We start from the raw sequence: 20,396 nt of genomic DNA, 5'->3' as shown, positions 1-20,396 counted from the left end.
AGTCCGTGTAGGGTAGGAAGCGCATAGATCCTAGCCAGAAGTAACTGCCAAGGACAGAGCCAGTGCCCTGGTCTTTGTGGAGATGTACGGGTGTGAGGACCACAGATCAGATCCCCCGCACCACGTAAGAACTGCAATCCAAGCACTCAGGAGGCAGAGACAGGGATTTCCCTGGATCAATCTGACTTGCTAGACTAAAATCTGCAGGCACTAGTTTCAGCAAAGGCACCACCTCAGTAAGTCAAGGAAGGTACCCATCAGCAACCTCTGGCCCCCCATACTTCCTCACACACACAAATACATGCAGCCATACATGTGAACATGCATTCACAAGCCACACATGTAAGTACACACAGAGAAAAAAGTTCTCTTTGTCTTAGGCTTATGATCTTTCACAGCAGGTTAAGAAATGAAAATAAATTGATAAACATATGCCTTTGCACATATCAATAAGCTTGCTTTGGGGACATTCTAGAATGCTGTTATTATGTGGTAGCTTTCTTATGTTCTAAAATATTTCAGTACAGTTGCATTTAAATAACCAACCTATGGCTTGATGTACAACTCAGTAGGCTTCAGAAAAATACACAGGTGCCCAAGCTGGTGGAGTACATGGCATATGCCTTTAATCAGAGCACTTGGGAAGTAAGGCAGAAGGATCAGACAGCACAGCTAGCCTATGTCTCTGAAAAAAATAAGAAGAAAGAACTTTTAAATTGTTTTTAAAGGGCACTTCCCTAACATGCATGAAGCTGCTGGTTTGATCCCCAGAATTACCAACAAATAAATAAAAATTTGTTAAAGAATTATTTAAATTCCCCAAAAATATATTCACCTATCGCTTCATGGTGGAAATATACTACTTGGTACGTTGTTTGTCCTTAATATGTATTTACCAAGTAGATAAAAAAATATTGTTTTATAAAATAGCCGTTTTTTAAGAGTCCTGATAAGAGTTGGGCATCAAGGCAGTCTGCAGAGTTGCAATCTTCTGGGCTTACTGTTGGGAGCTCGTCTCTTCATGGAGCTCCCACACAGTACAGCTGACAACTACATTCAATACTCAGAGTGGTTAGCAGAGCGGGGCTCACAGAGAGTGGCATTGTTCAGTGGCCTCGCTCTCCTCAGAACGGGTGAGGAGTTTTCTGGCATTTAGGACCTAATCTGAACAAGCAGCCTGTATCAGCCAGCACAGCCTGTCCTTTGTCCTCCGCCTTTTGGGATATTCCCAGACCTTCTCATCTCTCGCCTGAGCGTCTCTCTTTGGCTTCTTGTTTGCCCAGGGATTTAGAACAGTAGTTCCCAACCATGGCAGTGGGGCAGAGTTTTTATCAGCTGTGGTTCCTAGTGTGTTTTCACATCTACCCACCCTGTGAGGGCCTGTAGTCCAGCTCACTCTGTCCATCCTCCCTGTCCATCGGGGCCTACAAGGAAATTTTCATCACTCTTTGTGACCTGTAGGTCAGGGTAGATCTCTCAGATTTACCAATGCTTAAAGAAAACCGACTCGTGTGTCACGCACTGTGGATAGAGTAGATAGAAAATGGACAAAACTAGTGCCTTCCTCCAGGTGAGGAGGGGAATGTGAACAAATGAGGTTAACCAAGTGTGCGTATCTCAGGAAAATAACATAGATAGGGTAGAGGGAGTGCTGGTCGGGGTGTGAAGGCATTTCATTGTGAACAGGACCTTCAAACATGTCCAGATTGCTAATACAGGGAAAGACTTGAAGGGCATGGGGAATATCTGGGGAACAAACCATTCCAAGACGAGGGGCAGCATATCAGAGGGGGATGCTATTGGGGTGTCCTCGTGATGCTCAGGGAACAGGGTGGTGGCCAGTGGGCCTGGAACAAAGGGAATAGCAAGAAGGGGAAATGAGACCAGGGTGGCCAAGGAGATGGAATGCTAGTTGAGATTCTTTGGGGCTGTCTTATAACTTTGGCTTTTGTGTGGCAAAAGAAAACCCTGTTAGAGGGTTTTACCAAAGGAAGGATATGATCTGATGTTAAAGTGAACAGAAGGGACTAGAAGCAAGGAGGTCCTCTAGCAACTTGCATAGTGACCCAAGCATAAGATAGTGGCTTGGATCCAGATGGTAATGGAGGATGTGGTGCAAATGGCTCAAGTTGTGGATGTGTTTGATGTTAGAGCCAGGGGGTGGATTGAATATGGAGGGTCAGAAGGAAGGTCTGCATCGAAAGATGCGTCGTGAGCTGGGGAGAAATGGCACTGGCATTGAGTTAGAAGGTGATGAGGAGAGTTTGGCAGTGACGGTAAGAAGATGGCTTTTGCTGTTCTGTTGATGAGGGAGAGTCTACATAAGCAAAAATAAGAAGTTGAGGCAGAGTATAAATGTGAGAGCTGTCAGGCAGACATGGGCTTAACCAAGTCACTGAGCTCCCAGAGAAGAGTCTCTAGGCCTAAAACAGAGGACTCTCACCATTCGGAGTCTGGATGGCTGTGGAGGAAGGAGGAGGAGAAACCTAGGAAGGCTGGCCAAGAAAGTAAGAGGATATGAGGAGAGAAGCTAATGAGAGGAAAGGGAATAGGCTATGGCTTGGCGTGGGACTCTTGCCTGGCCATGGGTGAATCTCCAGAACCTGAAAATCAAAACAGAAAAGGCAGTAATCACAAGAGGTAGTGGTGGATCAGGTTAAATGGGTCCCTGCTACTGAAAGAAAACTATCTGGGGCACCAGGAAGCTTCTTCTCCTAAGCAAAGACATTTGAGGACAGTATAGTGGCTCGGCGGGTAAAGGCACACACAGCACAGTCCTGTCAACCTGAATCCAAAAGAAAGAAACCAAATGCACAAAGCTGTCCTCCATCCTCCACATATGCACCATGGCACATCTGCCCACTCACAAACATCATGCACACACATACACACACTCACCATGGCACATGTGACCACACACAAACATCATGCACACACATACACACACTCACCATGGCACATGTGACCACTCACAAACATCATGCACACACATACACACACTCACCATGGCACATGTGCCCACTCACAAACATCATGCACACACATACACACACTCACCATGGCACATGTGACCACACACAAGCATCGTGCACATACACACACACTCACCATGGCACATGTGACCACACACAAACATCGTGCACATACACACACACTCACCATGGCACATGTGACCACACACAAACATCATGCACACACATACACACACTCACCATGGCACATGTGACCACACACAAGCATCGTGCACACACATACACACACTCACCATGGCACATGTGACCACACACAAGCATCGTGCACATACATACTCAACCATGGCACATGTGACCACTCACAAACATCGTGCACATACATACACAATTACAATAAAATTTGAAGGGCTAGAGAGATGGATCAATGACAAAGCAGGCACTTGCCACACAAGCCTGACCTAAGTTTGACCTCTGGGGGCCACATAAAAGTGGAAGAAGAGAACGACTCCACAGAATTGTTCTCTGCCCACAGACATGCTACAGTGCGCACATCACATCATACTCAGAATTGCAATGGTTTTTCATTGTCCCGATTGTGTGGGGCGGGGAGCATGTGTCTGTGAGTGCAGGCCTGTGGAGGTCGGAGAGACCACTGGGTCCCCTGGAGCTGCTGGCAGTGTGAGCAGCCCAGTGTGGATGCTGGGAACCCAACTCAGGCTCTCTGAAAGAGCAGCAGGTGCTTTGGACTCCTGAGCCATCTCTCCAGCCTCAGAAATAAATTTAAAAGGAAACAATTGAAAGTAGTGTTAAATTCTTATACTCCCTGCTACGATCAGCAAATGTTCCCAGATTTTTGTTGAAATGTGTATTCTCTTATATGTGTTCATTTATCACACTTGTTAACTATTCAAACTGCTCGTTTGATAATTTTCATGGAAAAGTGTCAACTTTACTATTGACATTATAGTTGCCTTTTTTCTCTCATTTTTTGAAATGAGGTGTATTTATTTTAAGAAAGGTTCCATCTTTTTATTTCATACGTTGAGGCTTTTCTGTTTGTTGCAGATAAGCACAGTATCATCGTGTTGTCTAGGTGGTTGCTGGTAGCCTCTCATGCAGATCCTTTGGGATTTGTTGTATTTTGTTTTGTTGGTTTATTTGATTGATTCTGGTTTTCCAAAATAAGGTTTTCCAGTTTCAAACTAGCCTAAAGCACACTGTATAGCCCAGGCTGACTGCTCCTTCCCTGTGTTCCTGCTTTAGTCTTCTGAATGCTGGGGTTACAGCAGTGGGCAGCCACACACAGCCTAGGGATGACTCCAGCTATAACATTAGTGATGCAATCCCTGAAAGAGATCACTGTTGTGACCTCAATGCTGCCTGCCAGCTCTTTTGTCCTCCCCGCCTCAGCAACTATGTAGTGTGTGTTGGTCTTGTCATTCTGAGTCCCATGCAGTGTGTGCTGTGCACTGGCCACCTCATTGTCACTCTGTGTTCTGTGTAGTGTGCTCTGGCCTCGTCATTGTCACTCTGTGTTCTATGTAGTGTGTGCTGGCCTCATCATAAGTTTATGTTTTCTGGTTTTTCTTCAGAGCTACTTTCTAAGCTATTTATTTACATCTCACATTACTTATTAATTCTTAGATGTGTTTAATTTGGTATTTTATCCATTAATATACTGTTTTCATTATAATATTTACCATTTGCCTTTACTTTTTTCAAATATATGTATTTTGTGTATTGCAGGTAGTGTATGCATGTGTGTTTTATGTGTGTTTACACCTGGGTGCATATGTGGCTGTGAAAACCAGAGGTCAGTGTCAGGGGTCAGGGGTCTTCTAATTGCTTTCCACCTTAGTTTTTAGGTAAGATCTGTCACTAAATGCTGAGCTCACTGATTGGCAAGACGAGGGATTCACCTGTTTCTGCTCCCAGCCACTCTCTGGCTTGCTGGCTTGTCTCCTCTCCCCAGCACAGATGCATGCCACCATCCTGGCTAATGTGAGCACTGTGAATCCCATCCCACGTGCTCATGCTCTCCTGGCAAGTAACTGTGCTGACCAAGCCATCTGCCAGACTCTCCAATGAGACTCTTTCTGTGGGCTGTGTGGATTATTCCCTTCCCACATGTTTTCAGTCATGTGTGTTTTACATCTCCTTCTGTTTTTTATTCTGTCATCTTAGGTTCTTGGGGTTTTCATCTTCACTTTTAAATTTATTGTGCATTTTCTCCTTGGTATGTGTGTGTATTTGTGTGGTATGTATGGTGTGTGTGTATGTGTGTGTGTGTGTTTATGTGGTGTGTGATGTGTGTTAGTGGTATGTGTGATGTGTATATGTATGGTGTGTGTGTGCAAGTATGGTGTGTGTTTGTGTGGTATGTGTGGTGTGTGTATGTGTATGGTGTGTGTGGTGTGTGTTTGTGGTATGTATGGTGTGTATATGGTATGTGTATGATATGTGTGTGTGTATGATGTGTGTGTGTGTGTGTGTGATTGTGTGATTTTGTACTGTTAGCCAGCTCCTTGTTAGTGGTACTTGGTTTCCTGGTGGCAAGAGTGATCCTCCCAACAGATTGTATACTTTCTTTGGCTGAGCACCCCCTGAAGTTATGGGCCAATTTCTGTGTTAAATCATCCATTTCAGAATTCTTTTTTTATTTTTTGAGACATGTTTTCTCTATGTAGCCCTGGTTGTCCTGAAACTTACTCTGTAGACCAGGCTGGCCTCAAACTCACAGAGATCCACCTGCCTCTGCATCCTGAGTACTGGGATTGAAGGTGTGTGTCACTGCCCAGCCTGTTTCAGAATTCTTAAAATCCAAGTTTTAGTGATATTTTTAGCCCAACAATTTCTCCTTCTTCCACTAGCAGAGACAAAGAGGTTTCTTACCCGTTATTCTGGTGAAAGGAATTATCCTGTCATTTTCAGTTTCCTGCCAGACCTGGCAGAATCCAGCTCCACCCACAGGCCCTGCCTCCCTACAGCCCAGATCAAAGACAGAAGAGGAAAAGTGCATCTGGAAACAAACAGCCCAGGACCAACACCGTATTTCCACCACTTACCAAACACGGCCTGGTCCCTGGGGGCAGAGCACTGACCGGTTTGATATTGAGGCCTCTGTTACAGACAGACCAGAGGATGCATAGGCATACTAAGGTTATGGACTAAGGACAATAGGAGCTCGTTTAGATGACATATTAAAATAGTATAGCTCCCTGGCAGAACACATGCAGCCACCACCCACAGCTGCCACTGAATACAGATACACTAGTCACAAAAAGAAGCAAATCTAGGTATGAGTGGGACCCAAGGTGGGAAGACTTCCCCCTACAGTGGAGTCCTCCAGCTGCACCATGAAGGACTCTCTGTGAGAACCAGGCTGGAAATGAGGAAGGGAAGGAGGAACTCAGCAAAGCTGTGGGCAGCCTTACTGGTTGGGTGGGGAGGTGGCAAAGCAGTGAGTGCAGAGGCTGGGAGACAGACTGGAGCCGGACCATGAAGCTGTGCTGCTGAGTTAGGGCATCATTCTGCCACCCGTGGAAGCCATTTCACATTTTGTGAGGAAAAGACCCCCCAAAATACAGAACTGTTCACAGAAATATGTGAATAACTACAAAAGCCCTAAATAAATACGAAAGTAATTTAAACTTTTTTAGCAGTCACATTTTAAGTCAAAATACATAAAATTCCAATAGTATTTTGGATCCAATAGATCCAAAATATTACAACATGCAACAAGATTGATTGATTGGCTGGCTGGCTGGCTGGCTAGCTGGTTGGTTGTTAGGTTGGTTAGTTGGTTAGTTTGCTGGCTTATTGGTTGGCATGTATGCAGATTGGTTGGTAGGTTGATTGGTTGGTTGGTAGGTTGGTTTGTAGGTAGGTTGGTTGGTTAGTAGGTTTGTTGGTTAGTTTGCTGGCTGGTTGGCTAGTTGACTGGCTGGTTGACTGGTTGGCTGGTTGTTTCTAAGAGTCTTACTATGTAGCCCAGGCTAACCTCTAACTCCAGTTCCTCAGTCTTCTGTCTGAAATCACAGGTATATTTCACCATGATCTGGCCAATATAGTATTGATACAATATTTTACATTTCATATTTAAATATGTCTTCAAAACCCAGTGTGTAGTTTGCATCTATAAATATCTCTATTGGACAAGCTGCATTGGAAGGGTTCGGTCACACTCCTCTCTCTCAAGTACAGGGACAGTTGGGTATCCAGGATGACAAAGTGTGCTTATTCACTCCATGACAACCCGAGTCCTTGGTTCATCCAGCAATCCCGCCCCCCTCTTCCTCTGCTATCAGGTCCACTGCTGGCAACTCTGGGTGCCTCGGCTTGCATATGTCTGTAATGCAGGGCTTCTGGGAATCAAATAGGCTAATATGCACTGTGGCCCAAGAAGAGCAATACACAGGCTGCAGTGTGGCCAGATTCCTGTGACCTTACAGGACAGGAATGCCATATCCTATTTTGGCGTTTGCTGGTTTGGGAGAAGCAGAGAGCTTGGCAGCAGGCAGAGGGAGACATTCAGAAGGAGGCACCAGGAAGAGGAGCATTGAGAAGGCTGAGAAGGGACAGCAAGCCTGAAGGGGCAGCACTTCCGAGGTAACAGTGCAGGGGCAGGTGGAGGAGGCGGTGAGCTGGAAGAGGGCACTGAACCCAGCAATATTGGGGTCCTTATTACCTTCCTGAGAGCAGGGTCAACAGGACAGTGTACCGAGTTAGGGAAATGTAAGGGGACACAAGTCTAGACCTTCTTGTGACTTCGGCAGTGACATGAGTGTTGAAGAGGGAATGGGGCTGAAGGAGACGTGCTGGTGTGTTGTCCTTGCCTGCTTGTGAACCAAAAATAAAGCAGTGAAAACTGAATATAATGGGGGGCCTGAGCAGGTGGGGGCACTGTGGAAGGGAAGACCAATTAAGGGTGCTGGCTAGAGAGAGAAGTAGGACCCCTAGTACCTGACCAGGAATGAAATAAGGAGTGAGGGAGTAGAGAGATAAAGGGCGGAAAGTTTAGGGGGCACTGTGCCTTTATTTCCCCTGACCTCACAGGTAAGGACATCTGGAGTGAGGGCTTGGAACTGAACCAAGAACAGAAGTATAAGGGCCATGGGAAGAAACGCAAGGGGTCAGCGTGGCATAGTGGTGAGCTGTCCCTGTGCTCATCCTAACGAAGCCTCTGTCATATCCATCCCAGCTGCAGAAATAGAAACGACTTGAGGCTCTTCCTGTGGTTATAAGCTGCTGTTCTAGATATCCCGGTGTTGGTGTATTTTAAGGCAACCACTGAGAATGTGATGTGAGCAAAATGGTACACAAAATATGTCCAGGCTCGGGACTGGGGATGCGGTTCACTGGGCGAGCAGTGTCTACAACAGTCTGCATTTGAACCCAGGCACCACACATGCATGCAGGCTCATTTAATGGCTATGTATTCACTTCAGTGACTTACAGAAAAGCACAGGTACATTTACTCTAAATATGAATAAATATAATGAAAAATACCAAGGACTGGTGAGGTGGCCCAGTGACTCCTGATTCCACTCCCCAGCATCCACGTGGAGGAAGCAAGACTGGCTCTTAAGGTCATCCTCTGCCCTCCACTCTCATGCCGAGGCAATGCATGCACATACACACAATAAATAAATTTAAAATGTAATTAAAACTTTTTTAAAGAAGAGAACTAAACAGTCATAGATACGGAATGCAGATATTTCATAAATCCCAAATAGGGATCATGAATGACATGAAACACCAGGTAACGACTGGCCATGGCTTAGTGGCTAAGAACCCTGGCTGCTCTTCTGAACTCTCGCATGGTGGCTCACAACCTCCTGTAATCCAGCTCCAGGGGATCTGATGCCCTCTTCTGGCTTCACCTGGTACACAGACACACATGCAGGCAAAACACCCATGGGGCACATAAAGTTAAATAGTTTGGTTTGTTTGTTTGGTTTAATTTTTTTTTTTTTTTAAGTAAGAGGCACAGTACCCTCAGTAGAGGTTCTAGTTGCTTCCAGCAGTGTCTCTGATGATGCCCTGGGCAGCACTGTTCACGAGCTGTCTGCCGCACTTCTGGCCTCCATATCACACATAGCACAGGCAAGCAGGCTCTACCTGGCCTTCCCAATTCACTGTGTATCTGCCGCTGTGCAGCTCTCCCCCGGCAGGCAGAACAAATCAGTGCTCCTGCGTTGGCAGAGCTATGGTTTCTGGTTGGCTAGCACCCCATGTCACCTGATAAATTCATTATTTTTGTTTTATAAACCTGTCATCCATGCCTGCAGTATTAGAAAAAAATCTTCATTAAAACTGTACGTTAATCCAAATCTATCACACACACACACACACACACACACACACACACACACACACACACATTGCTGTTGTTGTTGTTTGTTTGTTTGTTTGAGACAGGGTTTCTTTGTGTAGCTTTGGAGCCTGTCTAGGAAGTCGCTCTGTAGACCAGACTGGCATCAAACTCACAGAGATCCACCTGCCTCTGTCTCTCAAGTGCTGGGATTAAAGGCGTGTGCTACCACTCCTGGCCTACAAATATGTTTCTTTAATTCATAGCTCAGTGGTAGAGTCTTGCCTGTCATACACAAGGTCCTGTGGGAAAAGGTTAGAGAAGGTTAAAGCAATCTGGGCTATACCAGAGTTTGGTGATAGTATTTGTCTAGTGTCTCCCCCAGCAAGCAGGAAAAAAAAAGAGTCTGACCCTTGGTTTGTTTGCCCTCTGGGGCACTGCTCTCGATTCCCATTGTTTTGTGGCTTCCCTGTGGGACTCTGCATCCTCCACTGCTGCCATAATTCCCAAGACCTGTGCTGGGGACAGCTCAGCTGCTGCTGCTTCAGATGAAGTCACCATTCACACCTCATTGTCTTCTAGATCAGCGTTTGTTTAAAAAACAGAAACAAAAACCTGTATTTGTGTCTCTCTGTCTCTGCCTGTCTCTCTCTCTGTCTCTCTCTCTCTGTCTCTCTCTCTCTCTCTCTCTCTCTCTCTCTCGTGTGTGTGTGGGGGGGGGGGGGGCATCAGTTTTCCCCTTCCATCATGTGAGTCCAATGAACAAACCCAGGTGGTGGAGCTTGTCAGCAAGCAACTTTATCTGCTGAGCCATCCCACTGGCTCCAGCTTTGTGTGTGTGTGGTTTTTTAAATTTATTTTTTTATTGGCTTACAAAGAATTTTTTCCATTATGGCTTGAAATACTCTGCCATTTGGTTCCAGCTTAATTGGTGATTGGGTTGGTAAGACGGCTCAGTGGCTAAGACAGTGTATTCTAACAGAGGACCTGAGTTCGAATCCCATATTAGGCAGCTCACAACTACTTGTGAGTCAAGATTCAGGGGTCCTTATACCTCTCTGACCTCACTGCATACATACACATAAATAATAAAAATATTAAAATAATAAGAATCATAAGTTAATTGACCATAGGGCCTCCTGCAACCAGCCAGAACCCAGTTAGTGTGATTACATTTTACATTGATTTGATCTGTTAGCTGCTCCATCCAATCACACAGCCTCCTACAAATTTGGTTTTATGGTACTTACCTGCTTCCACTTTTTGCCTGAGGAGGGGATTCCTGGGGTAGTTTTAGGTAGTTGCTGTGCATGGATGCAGAGTGAACCCAGTACCGCTCGTCCTGTTGTGAGCTGTGACTCCTCTGAGTGGCTGTGTCTGGACTCTGTGGTGGGCCTGGCCCCACTGCTCTCTTTCAGTGGGCTGGTTGAGATTTTTTAACCTTAGAACTTTCCTTGCAAAACTCTAGAGATACATTTCTCAGGACTTTTGTTCTTGTTTTCCTAACAGTAATTCAAAGTGAGTTATGGTATTTTCTGTAAGTATAACTAGATAGATTGCAAAGCCTTTCACAGCACCAACCAGCACCGTGTGCATGATAGACCGTAATTCTTTGTGAATAGCAGGCCTAAGTTGATGATGGCTCATGATCTATAGTTTGAAAAACACCAATTTCAAGAACTAATTTATTTAATCATTTCAATAATTTCCAGAAGTCGTGGGATGGTGAAATTCTGGTCACCTTGAGGCCATTTCTAAAATTCTTAGTTCTCTCACTGTTGCTCCGAAATCAGGAGCATACTGAAACTTAACAGATGTGGTAAGTTTACCTCTAGGAGCAGAGTAGTGCTCATGCCAGCCCTCCGCAAACGGGTGATCCTCTGGGAAAGCAGTGCCTCCTCTGAGAAATCCCATCTTCCTTGAGGGACTGAAGTAGTGTCCTTAAGCTCTGCCTGTCTCTGCAGGGTGCGCCGATCTCCAAGCCCTGGACACAATGCAGCCCATGGAGAGGAAGAGGCAGGGCTACATTCACGAGCTGATTCAGACAGAGGAGAGGTACATGGACGATCTGCAGCTGGTCATCGAGGTGAGGCCCGTGGGAGACAGGGTGGCTGTCTCTGCCAGTCTCACATGAAAGCAACGTAAGCCATCCTGTTCTGTTTGCGGTGCTGGGCACAGCCCAGGGCCGCTCACGTACCACACACGTGTTATACCATTGAGCTGTGCCCCCTGCCTGGGCACCACTTCCACGTGAGGACTCACACGCTGTAGTAATAAAGGCTGCCTCTGCTCCCTGGTGAGGCAGAAGACTGAAGGCTCCTGATTGATGGAGGCACAGGCTCTTCCCCAGCTGAGTCCACTGAGTGGGGGTGGGAACCTGCGAAGGCCCTAGTTGAATGTGCAGAGGACAAGGGCATAGAGAGGGTGCGAAGGCCTCCAAACGGGCTCCACTCCAGGTCTTGCCTAACTGTATTTACACTGCTGTTTGGAAACCTGACATTATCATTGGCTTCATTCGGCTCTACCTAATGTTGGTGTCAACTTTGGAAACCAAACAGGTGCAGTTGCCAAACAGTTTCCCAAATCACGTGTTTACTGCCTGGACCTGCCCTTGTGGTCAGTGGTGTCTAAGCTGTTGACAGCGGCCTCCTGAGAGGGACACTTTACAATGGTTCTGTCTGAAAGCACAAAAGGCAGCTTTATACTTCCACCCTGCTTCTGTTTCCACGGCTTTCCGTTGCCAGGGAATGTAGCAAGGCCATCAGATGAGAAGAGCAATTCAGCCAACAAAGCTCCTGGAGAAACAAGCACCCCCAACCCTACCCTGGACCCATGGGTGCGTCCCCGGCCATGACCTGGATAGCAGAGTGGAGCAGGGGCTGCATCTGCCTGCAAGGCCTGCTTTCCTCACGCCTGTGCGCTCCCTACACACTCCTTTGTGTTTGTGTTTGAGACAGGGTCCTCACGTAGTCCAAACTGGCCTTGAACTTGCTTGGGAACTAAAGATGATCTTGAACATCTGATCCTCCTGCCTCTGTCTTCCATGCACTGCAGTTAGAAGCATCTGCCATCATACCCAGTTTGTGTGAGGCTGGGGACTGAACCCCAGACTTCATGCCTGTTAGACAGGCATCCTACAAACTGAGTTAAATCTCTCGCCCTCCCTAGCTGTTCTTCATTCTTCATCCCCCAAACTTAGCCTGGCCCTGGTTGAATGGTTTTACTTGTACTTCCCCATACCTGGAAAGATAGGTTAGGAGAAAAGCCCCTGTTCCCAATCAGCCTCCTGGAAGTGACAGTTCCAAGGGGACTAAGGGTGGCCATAGAGTCTCATGCACTAACCCAGAATACGAACAGACACAGTTGCTTGTCAGGAATGCCCCTTCTACCCTCCTCACCCAGTGTTCCAGGGGCAGGGACCTGTCAGGGACGTAGGGTGGAAAACACTATGCTAATGTGACTTTCTCATGGAAGTTGGTAAAGCCTCTATGGTCTTTTCCCCTCTGCTTCCCTCTCTGAGCCTGCTCACGTGACTTTTGCATAGACGAACAGCCCAGTAGGGAATAAGGACCGGGGCCTTAGCTGCCGTTCAGTGCAGCCTGGGTGCAGGAAGACCCTCTCGCGTGTCTGTGTGTCCTGGCATCCAGCCACATTCTTCATCTCGTGTGGAGCTGAGACATCTCCTCTAGAGAGCTTCTGGTTCATGGCATTTCTGGCTAACGTCTGTGGCCCACATTAACTCAGCAAATGTTAGCTAAAGTGCTATGGCAGGGAACACAGGCAGCCAAGGTGTTCCTGTCCTCACAGTGTGCACAGTCTTGTTGGGGAACAACACCCAAAGAGGGTAAGGATTAGAGCCCAGAGAACAGGTCCACCCCCAACCAGGAAGGGCTCCCCACTTATGCTCAGACTATCATGAGTCTACTCTGCCAGGAGGAAAAAGTGGACGTGAGGATGGGGATCTATGAGTTACACTGGAGTGTCAAGGACCTAGGGGCCTATGGTGAGTTGTGTCTAAAGGCCTGTGAGCCTCAAGGGCTCCCCATCTCAGCACTTCACAGGTGTAGGGCCTTTGCATGGTTTAACATAGAACCCTGTGTTACAGGGAACCTTGGGAAAATCACTCTTATCCCTTCATAAGCCATTGAGAAATAACAGCAGCTCATTCGCTTCATCTGTACACAGTGAGAATCCTGTATCCACTCCTGTGCCTTACACGCATGTGCATCTGTGTGTATGTAGAGCCCGGGTGGGGAGTATTTCTGCAGCTGGCTTCTGCTGGGCGCATCTGCTCATGGTCGTCATGGAGTAACAGAAGGCCCCACTGTTTTCTCGCTGAGCAACACACAGGGTCCTGAGAACTGGGATGAGCAGCTGTGTAGCAGTTGCCCTCCCTCCATCCTGTGGGTTCCACTATGCAAGGCCCTGTGCCCACCCTGCTTGGCCCCACAGCAAGCCTGGAGGGAGGAGGGACTACCTCCTTAGCGAGGGGATTCAGCCCGTAAGTCAGCCTTACAGGAGCCCAACTAGTGAGAATAGGAAATGGTGCGATTTTAACCATGAGCCAGCGTGGTTTAGCCCCTAAAAGCATTTGTATTTGAGTTCGAGCCCTGGAATCCATGTGACAAAGGCGCACATGGTAGCACACATCTGTAATCTCCATGGCAAGATGAGTGGCCATCAGGAGAATGCCCAGAAGCTTGCGAGCCAGGTAGCCTGTAGATACTGCACTGCAGAGTGAGACCCTGCTGCCTCAGAAAGGGGGGAGGAGAGAACCCACCCCAGAATTGCCCTCTACACTGTGGCGTACATGCTCCCCACTCTGTCTGTATCTCTCTGTTGTGTATATATTATATGCACATATATACACAATAACAACAGATAACTTTAAAAACCTAACAGTTATAAATATGCTTATCTAGAAGAGTGCAGGAAGGCATGCATGGCTGTGGACCCACACTGCAGCTAAATTACATCTGTGTCTTGTACTCAGGTTTTCCAGAAGCCAATGGCAGAGTCGGGCTTCCTCACTGAAGCAGAGATGACCTTGATCTTTGTGAACTGGAAGGAGCTCATCATGTCCAACACGAAGCTGTTGAAGTGAGTCGTGGGCCTCCTGATGCACTGTAACCCTTCAGGGACTGCTGGGTCTGGGACTTTCAACTCCGCCCTCCTCCTGAGGCTTTGCATTCCGTGAGCTTTTTGAGAAGGGCCCTCCCTGCAGCTTCATTACATAATCATTGAGAAAGGTAAAGGACTCGAAGGCAAAACTGCTTTGACTAAACAAGAAAAGCTGTGTTGGTGTATGATCCCCAAACAGGTCCAGCATGCTGCTGGGAGGAGGGGCGACAGGCAGAAGAGAGCTGCGGCCACAGCCAGACGCCAGCACAGTGCTCATGCTCAAGGCCTGTCCTTGATATATATGAAAGCAGAGCGCCAGGCCAGTTGGCCAGTTTAATCCGGGCTGCACCCCTGCCTGTGCCGGGACACAGCCCACCATGAAGACACCAACACTCTATTCCAGCCCCTGGCCACCTTGGCTCCTCAGCCACATTTCCTCAAATGGGGAGAAACAAATTGAATCTTGCAAAAGGAACTGTGTCAAGAGAATGAGGTGAATTGAAAACTAATTCACCTAGAAAGCACCTAAATGTGTAGACTTTGGTACCTTTTTCTTTTTTGCTAGTGTTTCCCCCAGATTAGCTCAGCCAGCAGAGCTTTAGGCTATGCAATTGCCCCTTCCTGCGAGCCATGCCTTCCCAGTCCAGGTGCCCAAGGATGCTAGGTCAGTGCATCGGTGCCATTGCTATTGGTCTCTGGCGCTCACTCTCTAACTCCCAGGGAAGGAGATCTGTGGAAAAGGGAGTGACCGTCAGTTACTTGCAGGGCCTTGCGGGTGCGGAAGAAGACTGGTGGTGAGAAGATGCCTGTTCAGATGATCGGGGACATCCTGGCCGCAGAGCTGTCCCACATGCAGGCCTACATCCGCTTCTGCAGCTGCCAGCTTAACGGAGCCACTCTGTTACAGCAGAAGACAGACGAGGACGCTGACTTCAAGGAATTCTTAAAGGTACGCCCAGCCTGGGCCTTTGGGTCTTTGCCGCCTCTTCACCTGGAGGCAGCAGCACGCCTCCCACTGTGGAAGCTGAGAAGTTGTGGGAAATCTGCAGTTGACAGACTTGTCCTCATTAGTGGAAGCGCAAGCATGGCCAGCAGCTTCCTGACTGCATAGTGTTGTCCCAGGGAGAGCTTATTTTCCTGACTAGAACCATGAGTTTATATCCTGGTTAAAGAGTAGCGTTGCTTCATTTTCTTTTCTTTTCTTTTCTTTTTTTTTTTTTTTGGGTTTTCGAGACAGGGTTTCTCTGTGGTTTTGGAGCCTGTCCTGGAACTAGCTCTTGTAGACCAGGCTGGTCTCGAACTCACAAAGATCCACCTGCCTCTGCCTCCCAGGTGCTGGGATTAAAGGCGTGCACCACCACCGCCCGGCTTCGTTTTGTTTTTTTAACAACCTTATATATCAACTGTTTTGTTTTTCCAAAGAACCATCCATAATGCCATTACTTTTTAAATTATTTATGCATACAGGTGCTTGCCTGCATGTATGTCTGTGAACCACATGCATGCCTGGCACCCTCAGAGGTCAGAAGAGGGCATTGGATCCCCTGGAACTGGTGTTACAGGTTATATTTACAGGTGGCTGTGAGCTGCCATGTGGGTGCTGGGTACCAAACCCAGGTCCTCTGCAAGAGCAGCCAATGCTCTTAGCCAGTGAGCCTTCTCTCCAGCCCCACTGTACTATTAAGTCCTAATTTTACAATTTTATTTATTTAATAATCATTTTGTTCCAGAAAGAAAATAAAAGAGCTTACTTAAATGCATAAAAAATAGCAAAATAAATTTTAAATAATCAGGTGAGTACTTTGTGATTAGAGGAAATGGAAGTAGGAAAAAAAAGAATAAACAGGAAGATAAATAATCCCTACAGGTGTAGCTGTGACCCTGTGTGTGCCGCACCAGCAGTGTGCACAGATGCCCGTGAATAATCCCTACAGGTGTAGCTGTGACCCTGCGTGTGCTGCACAAGCAGCTAACTTCATACACCTGGTTACTATAATGCAATGCTCTTTTTAAGCCAGGCATGCTTGTGTATACCAGTAATTCCTGCACTTGAGAGGCTGAGAAACAGAGAACATAAGCTCAAGATCAGCCTGTGCTATATAAAAAGGATCTGTTTCCAAAAAAACAAACAAACAGGCTGGAGAGGGCTCAATGGTTAAGAACACTCAATGCTCCTCCAGGGGACCTGAGTTCAGTTCCCAGCAGCCACATGGCAACTCATAGCTGCTGGTAGCTCCAGGGTTCTAACAGATACCCACATACATATGGCTTATACACACAACAACAACAAACAAATAAATAAATACATAAGTAAACACTTGGATTTTTGTTTTTGTTTTGTTTTTTGAGACAGGGTCGCTCTGTGTGGTCCTGGCTGTCCTGGAACTCACTCTGTAGACCAGGCTGGCCTCAAACTCAGAGATCCACTTACCTCTGCCTCCTGAGTGCTGGGATTAAAGGAGTGTGTCACTGTCACCCAGCTAACATGCTTTAAAATGTAAAGCAGCATATAGGGCTAGAGGTATAACTCAACAGGAGGGTGATTCCCTGACATACGCAAGGCCCTAGGTTCCATCCCTAGTACTTCAAAGAAAAGTTAAATAAAAGGAAATTTTGTCAATACTATGTATATCAAAGGGTTACTTTTAAATTTTTGTCTTTTTTTCTTTTTTGATGCTGGGACTCAGACCCAAGGTCTTGCTCATAATAGGCAAGAATTCTTCCTCTGAGATACAACCCTATCTCCAAATATTACTTTTTAATAGAAATGAAAAGCATAAAGATATCATTAGAGCAAAATATGTAGGTGCAGATCTATCTGAAAACAAAAAGGACAGTGTTCCTGTTCATAAATGTAGTGAATCACTCCTCAGTATTAAAAGTGCTCATCCCAGAGTGCCAGCGACCACTTTGTGTGCTCTGCCCAGAGTGCTGGTGACCCCTTCAGGTGCTGTACCAGCAGGCCACTGATACCGACTTTCTGATGGAGCTACCTGAAGTATGGTGCCCCCACCTGGTGCCCTGGTGCCCAGAGGCACTAAGTACACAGAGGAGAGTCACCGAGAGGAGGGAGGTGTCCCAGGGGAAAGTGACCACAGAGAAGCACGGCCTGAGTGTGAATCAGAAACATGGAGAAAGGGCAGTAGAGACAGTACTGGCCAAATTCATACGTTCATGGCCTGGCGCACAGCCGGTTCTCACCTAGCAATCTCACACGTTTCTGGTGAAGCAGGGGTGGTAGGCGTACTGAAATGGGGAAATCAAGAGCTGTCCACCCGACAGATGGGAGGAAGTAACAACTCCTGGGTGAGGTGGAGGGAATTTGAACATGGGGGGCATGTTGAGACTGAGGTGACTTCGCAGCATCTGAGAAGTGTAATGTAGTCATGACAGAACTCCAGAGAATGACTGCGTACAGGTACTGGGCCTGGGCAGCAGCTACACTGAGAAAAAATGGCAGAAGTGAATGTGGTAAAGAGCCAGGCCAGTGGGCTGGGTGGAGCGGCCAGGCAAGCGCTGTTCTAGCAGCAGAGGAAGAGTGAGCTGCACAGCATGGGAAAGCTGAGGAGCAGGGTTGGGCTGGACTCATGAGCTGAAAGGTTCCTGTTGCTAACCTGACATGTGTCTTTTCAGATCCTGTCATAAAACGAACCTGAAATCTAGACAGTGGCCCTGGCAGGAGGTGGGCGTTTTGCCCAGTGTTTCTGTTGCTTCACCTGGAGCTGTAGTTTCCTCACAAGGCCTCTCTGTTTTCCAGAAACTGGCATCTGACCCACGATGTAAAGGAATGCCCCTGTCCAGCTTCCTGCTGAAGCCCATGCAGAGGATCACTCGCTACCCCCTGCTCATCAGAAGTGTGAGTTCTCGGTCAGGCTGACTCAGGAGCAGGACCCCCCTGGCTGGACAGAGACCACACACCCAGGGAGCAGTGCCCTAATGTTCCATGGTCACCGTGTGCTGGTGGGGCAGGGTAAAGGCCATCTTGTAGCTGTGGGACAGCCATCAAGCCAGAGAGGACATGGAGTCACCATTAGCAGAACCTTGGGCCCCAGAATGCTTTCTAAGGAGAATACAGGTTTTATAAAGGAACATAGTGAATGTTCTGCAGCTTGGACTTCAGAGATTTTGGCTCAAAAAGGCAAAACCACCGCCCCCCCCCCACCAAGAAAAAAACCAAAAAAAAAAAAAAAACCCACATGACTTATATTCTTAGGGAGACCCAAGAAGGCAGCCATTATTATCAAGACTTGTCAGATTCATAGTGTCCCTGTCACCCATAGCCCATGTAATTTCCAGCCCCTGTTCCCACAAGGACTGTGGGACTGTGTGCTTCCCAAGGCCTTTGCTTCTCCTCTCGCGGGAGGTTCCCCCGAGGCCTCACACATGTGTGCAGCAGGGCAGTGAATGGGTGGGTGACACCGTGTGACCTACACGACACTGCCCACTGTCCTCCAGATCCTAGAGAACACTCCACAGAATCACGTTGACCACTCTTCCCTGAAACTGGCCCTTGAGCGAGCCGAGGAGCTGTGCTCCCAGGTGAACGAGGGAGTTCGGGAGAAGGAAAATTCAGACCGGCTGGAGTGGATCCAGGCACATGTGCAGTGCGAAGGGTTGGCAGAGGTGAGGCTGTGTGCTGAGCTGGATGCGCCAGGGAGGTTCAGGGGAGGGAAGCTGTGTCACACCCGCGCACGCTCACTGACCATGTGGGCCCATCATCCTGCCTGCAGCACACCCTGGGTTTGCTGCCCTGCCTTGCCAAGAGAGGCAAAGTGGGGTCTTCCTTGTGAGTTCTTTGAATTTAGTGGTAGAAATCTGTAGAATCAAGTACTGATTTTTCATGGAGCTGGAGAGAATTCTAAAGAGTGATAAATAGAAAAAGTTTTGTTTGTATTTGTTCTAGAAAGCTGTGTGATTCAAACCGTATTGCTCCTAGAAAATCTCCTACAGTACCTCAGGTGCTGGGTACTGGCCTTCCATGGACAGCGGAGTTATTTGCCCTCAGACTTACAAAGTGCCATTTTCTTCTCTCTAAGCAACTTATTTTCAACTCCCTCACCAACTGCCTGGGTCCCCGGAAGCTTCTGCACAGTGGGAAGTTATATAAGACCAAGAGCAACAAGGAACTGCATGGGTTTCTCTTCAACGACTTCCTGCTGCTCACCTACATGGTCAGGCAGTTCGCCGCATCCTCTGGCTCCGAGAAGCTCTTCAGCTCCAAGTCCAGCGCTCAGTTCAAAATGTATAAGACGGTGAGCCCCATGTCTGCTGCAGATGGGGCCTAAGGACGCTCCGCCTTGAGCACACACACACACACACACACACACACACACACACACACACACACACGACACACACATACGACACACACATAGGACCTCCCACCTGGTCCTGCCCTGTCCATCCCCTGCTCCAGTGGCTTTCAGTGTCCTTTGGCACTTCCCCAGGGAAGGAGCCCTGTGTGCCAGCCCTCGACTGCCCGCTGCTGTGACAGGGGGAGCTTCCACCGTGCCACAGCCGGCATTGCTCTCTCCGCGACTCCATCAGCAGCACAGGCTCTCAGAGCTCCTGTCCAGTCAGGGATACTGACTGTCCTGCAGGCACCAGCCCCTTTCTGCTTCTCCCTGGGCTCTTCACAACTATGAACGGAACTCTGTGGTCACACTGGGTGGAGTCTTAGGACCCATCTCTCATTTTCTCACATATTTTGGCCCTAATTCTTTCAGCCCATTTTCCTGAATGAAGTGTTGGTGAAACTGCCCACAGACCCTTCCAGTGATGAGCCCGTCTTCCACATCTCCCACATTGATCGGGTGTATACCCTCCGAACAGACAACATTAATGAGAGGTCAGTCCTGCTGACGCGTGACCTGTCCTGAACTCCAGAGGAAGCACAGACATGTCCCTGTGCCACAGGCCTGTGGCCACTCATGATGGAGGCCTACTAACCCTTATCCCAGCCTCTGGCCTGTGCGTCCCTGTACTCCAGC

General features: G+C 47.8%; 1 protein-coding gene across 3 annotated transcripts in view; it reads left to right on the top strand.

Moving 5' to 3' along the window:
- Window positions 1–20,396, top strand: part of LOC121439548 (intersectin-2) — a 111,309-nt gene that overhangs the window by 85,125 nt on the left and 5,788 nt on the right. For all 3 annotated transcript variants that reach the window (XM_041640053.1, XM_041640054.1, XM_041640052.1), the window contains 7 exons: window positions 11,250–11,371; window positions 14,279–14,385; window positions 15,172–15,355; window positions 18,164–18,262; window positions 18,862–19,029; window positions 19,443–19,658; window positions 20,133–20,254. In XM_041640053.1, the coding sequence (XP_041495987.1) occupies window positions 11,250–11,371; window positions 14,279–14,385; window positions 15,172–15,355; window positions 18,164–18,262; window positions 18,862–19,029; window positions 19,443–19,658; window positions 20,133–20,254 (1,018 nt within the window). The remainder of the gene's footprint in view (window positions 1–11,249; window positions 11,372–14,278; window positions 14,386–15,171; window positions 15,356–18,163; window positions 18,263–18,861; window positions 19,030–19,442; window positions 19,659–20,132; window positions 20,255–20,396) is intronic.

The sequence above is a fragment of the Microtus oregoni genome, unplaced genomic scaffold, assembly GCF_018167655.1.
Source record: "Microtus oregoni isolate MIOR12 unplaced genomic scaffold, Mior012 000062F_ref0000492, whole genome shotgun sequence".
In the NCBI taxonomy this organism is placed as follows: Eukaryota; Metazoa; Chordata; class Mammalia; order Rodentia; family Cricetidae; genus Microtus; species Microtus oregoni.
Note: the sequence above shows the minus strand (reverse complement) of the source record. Positions and strands in the feature narration are given on the sequence as shown.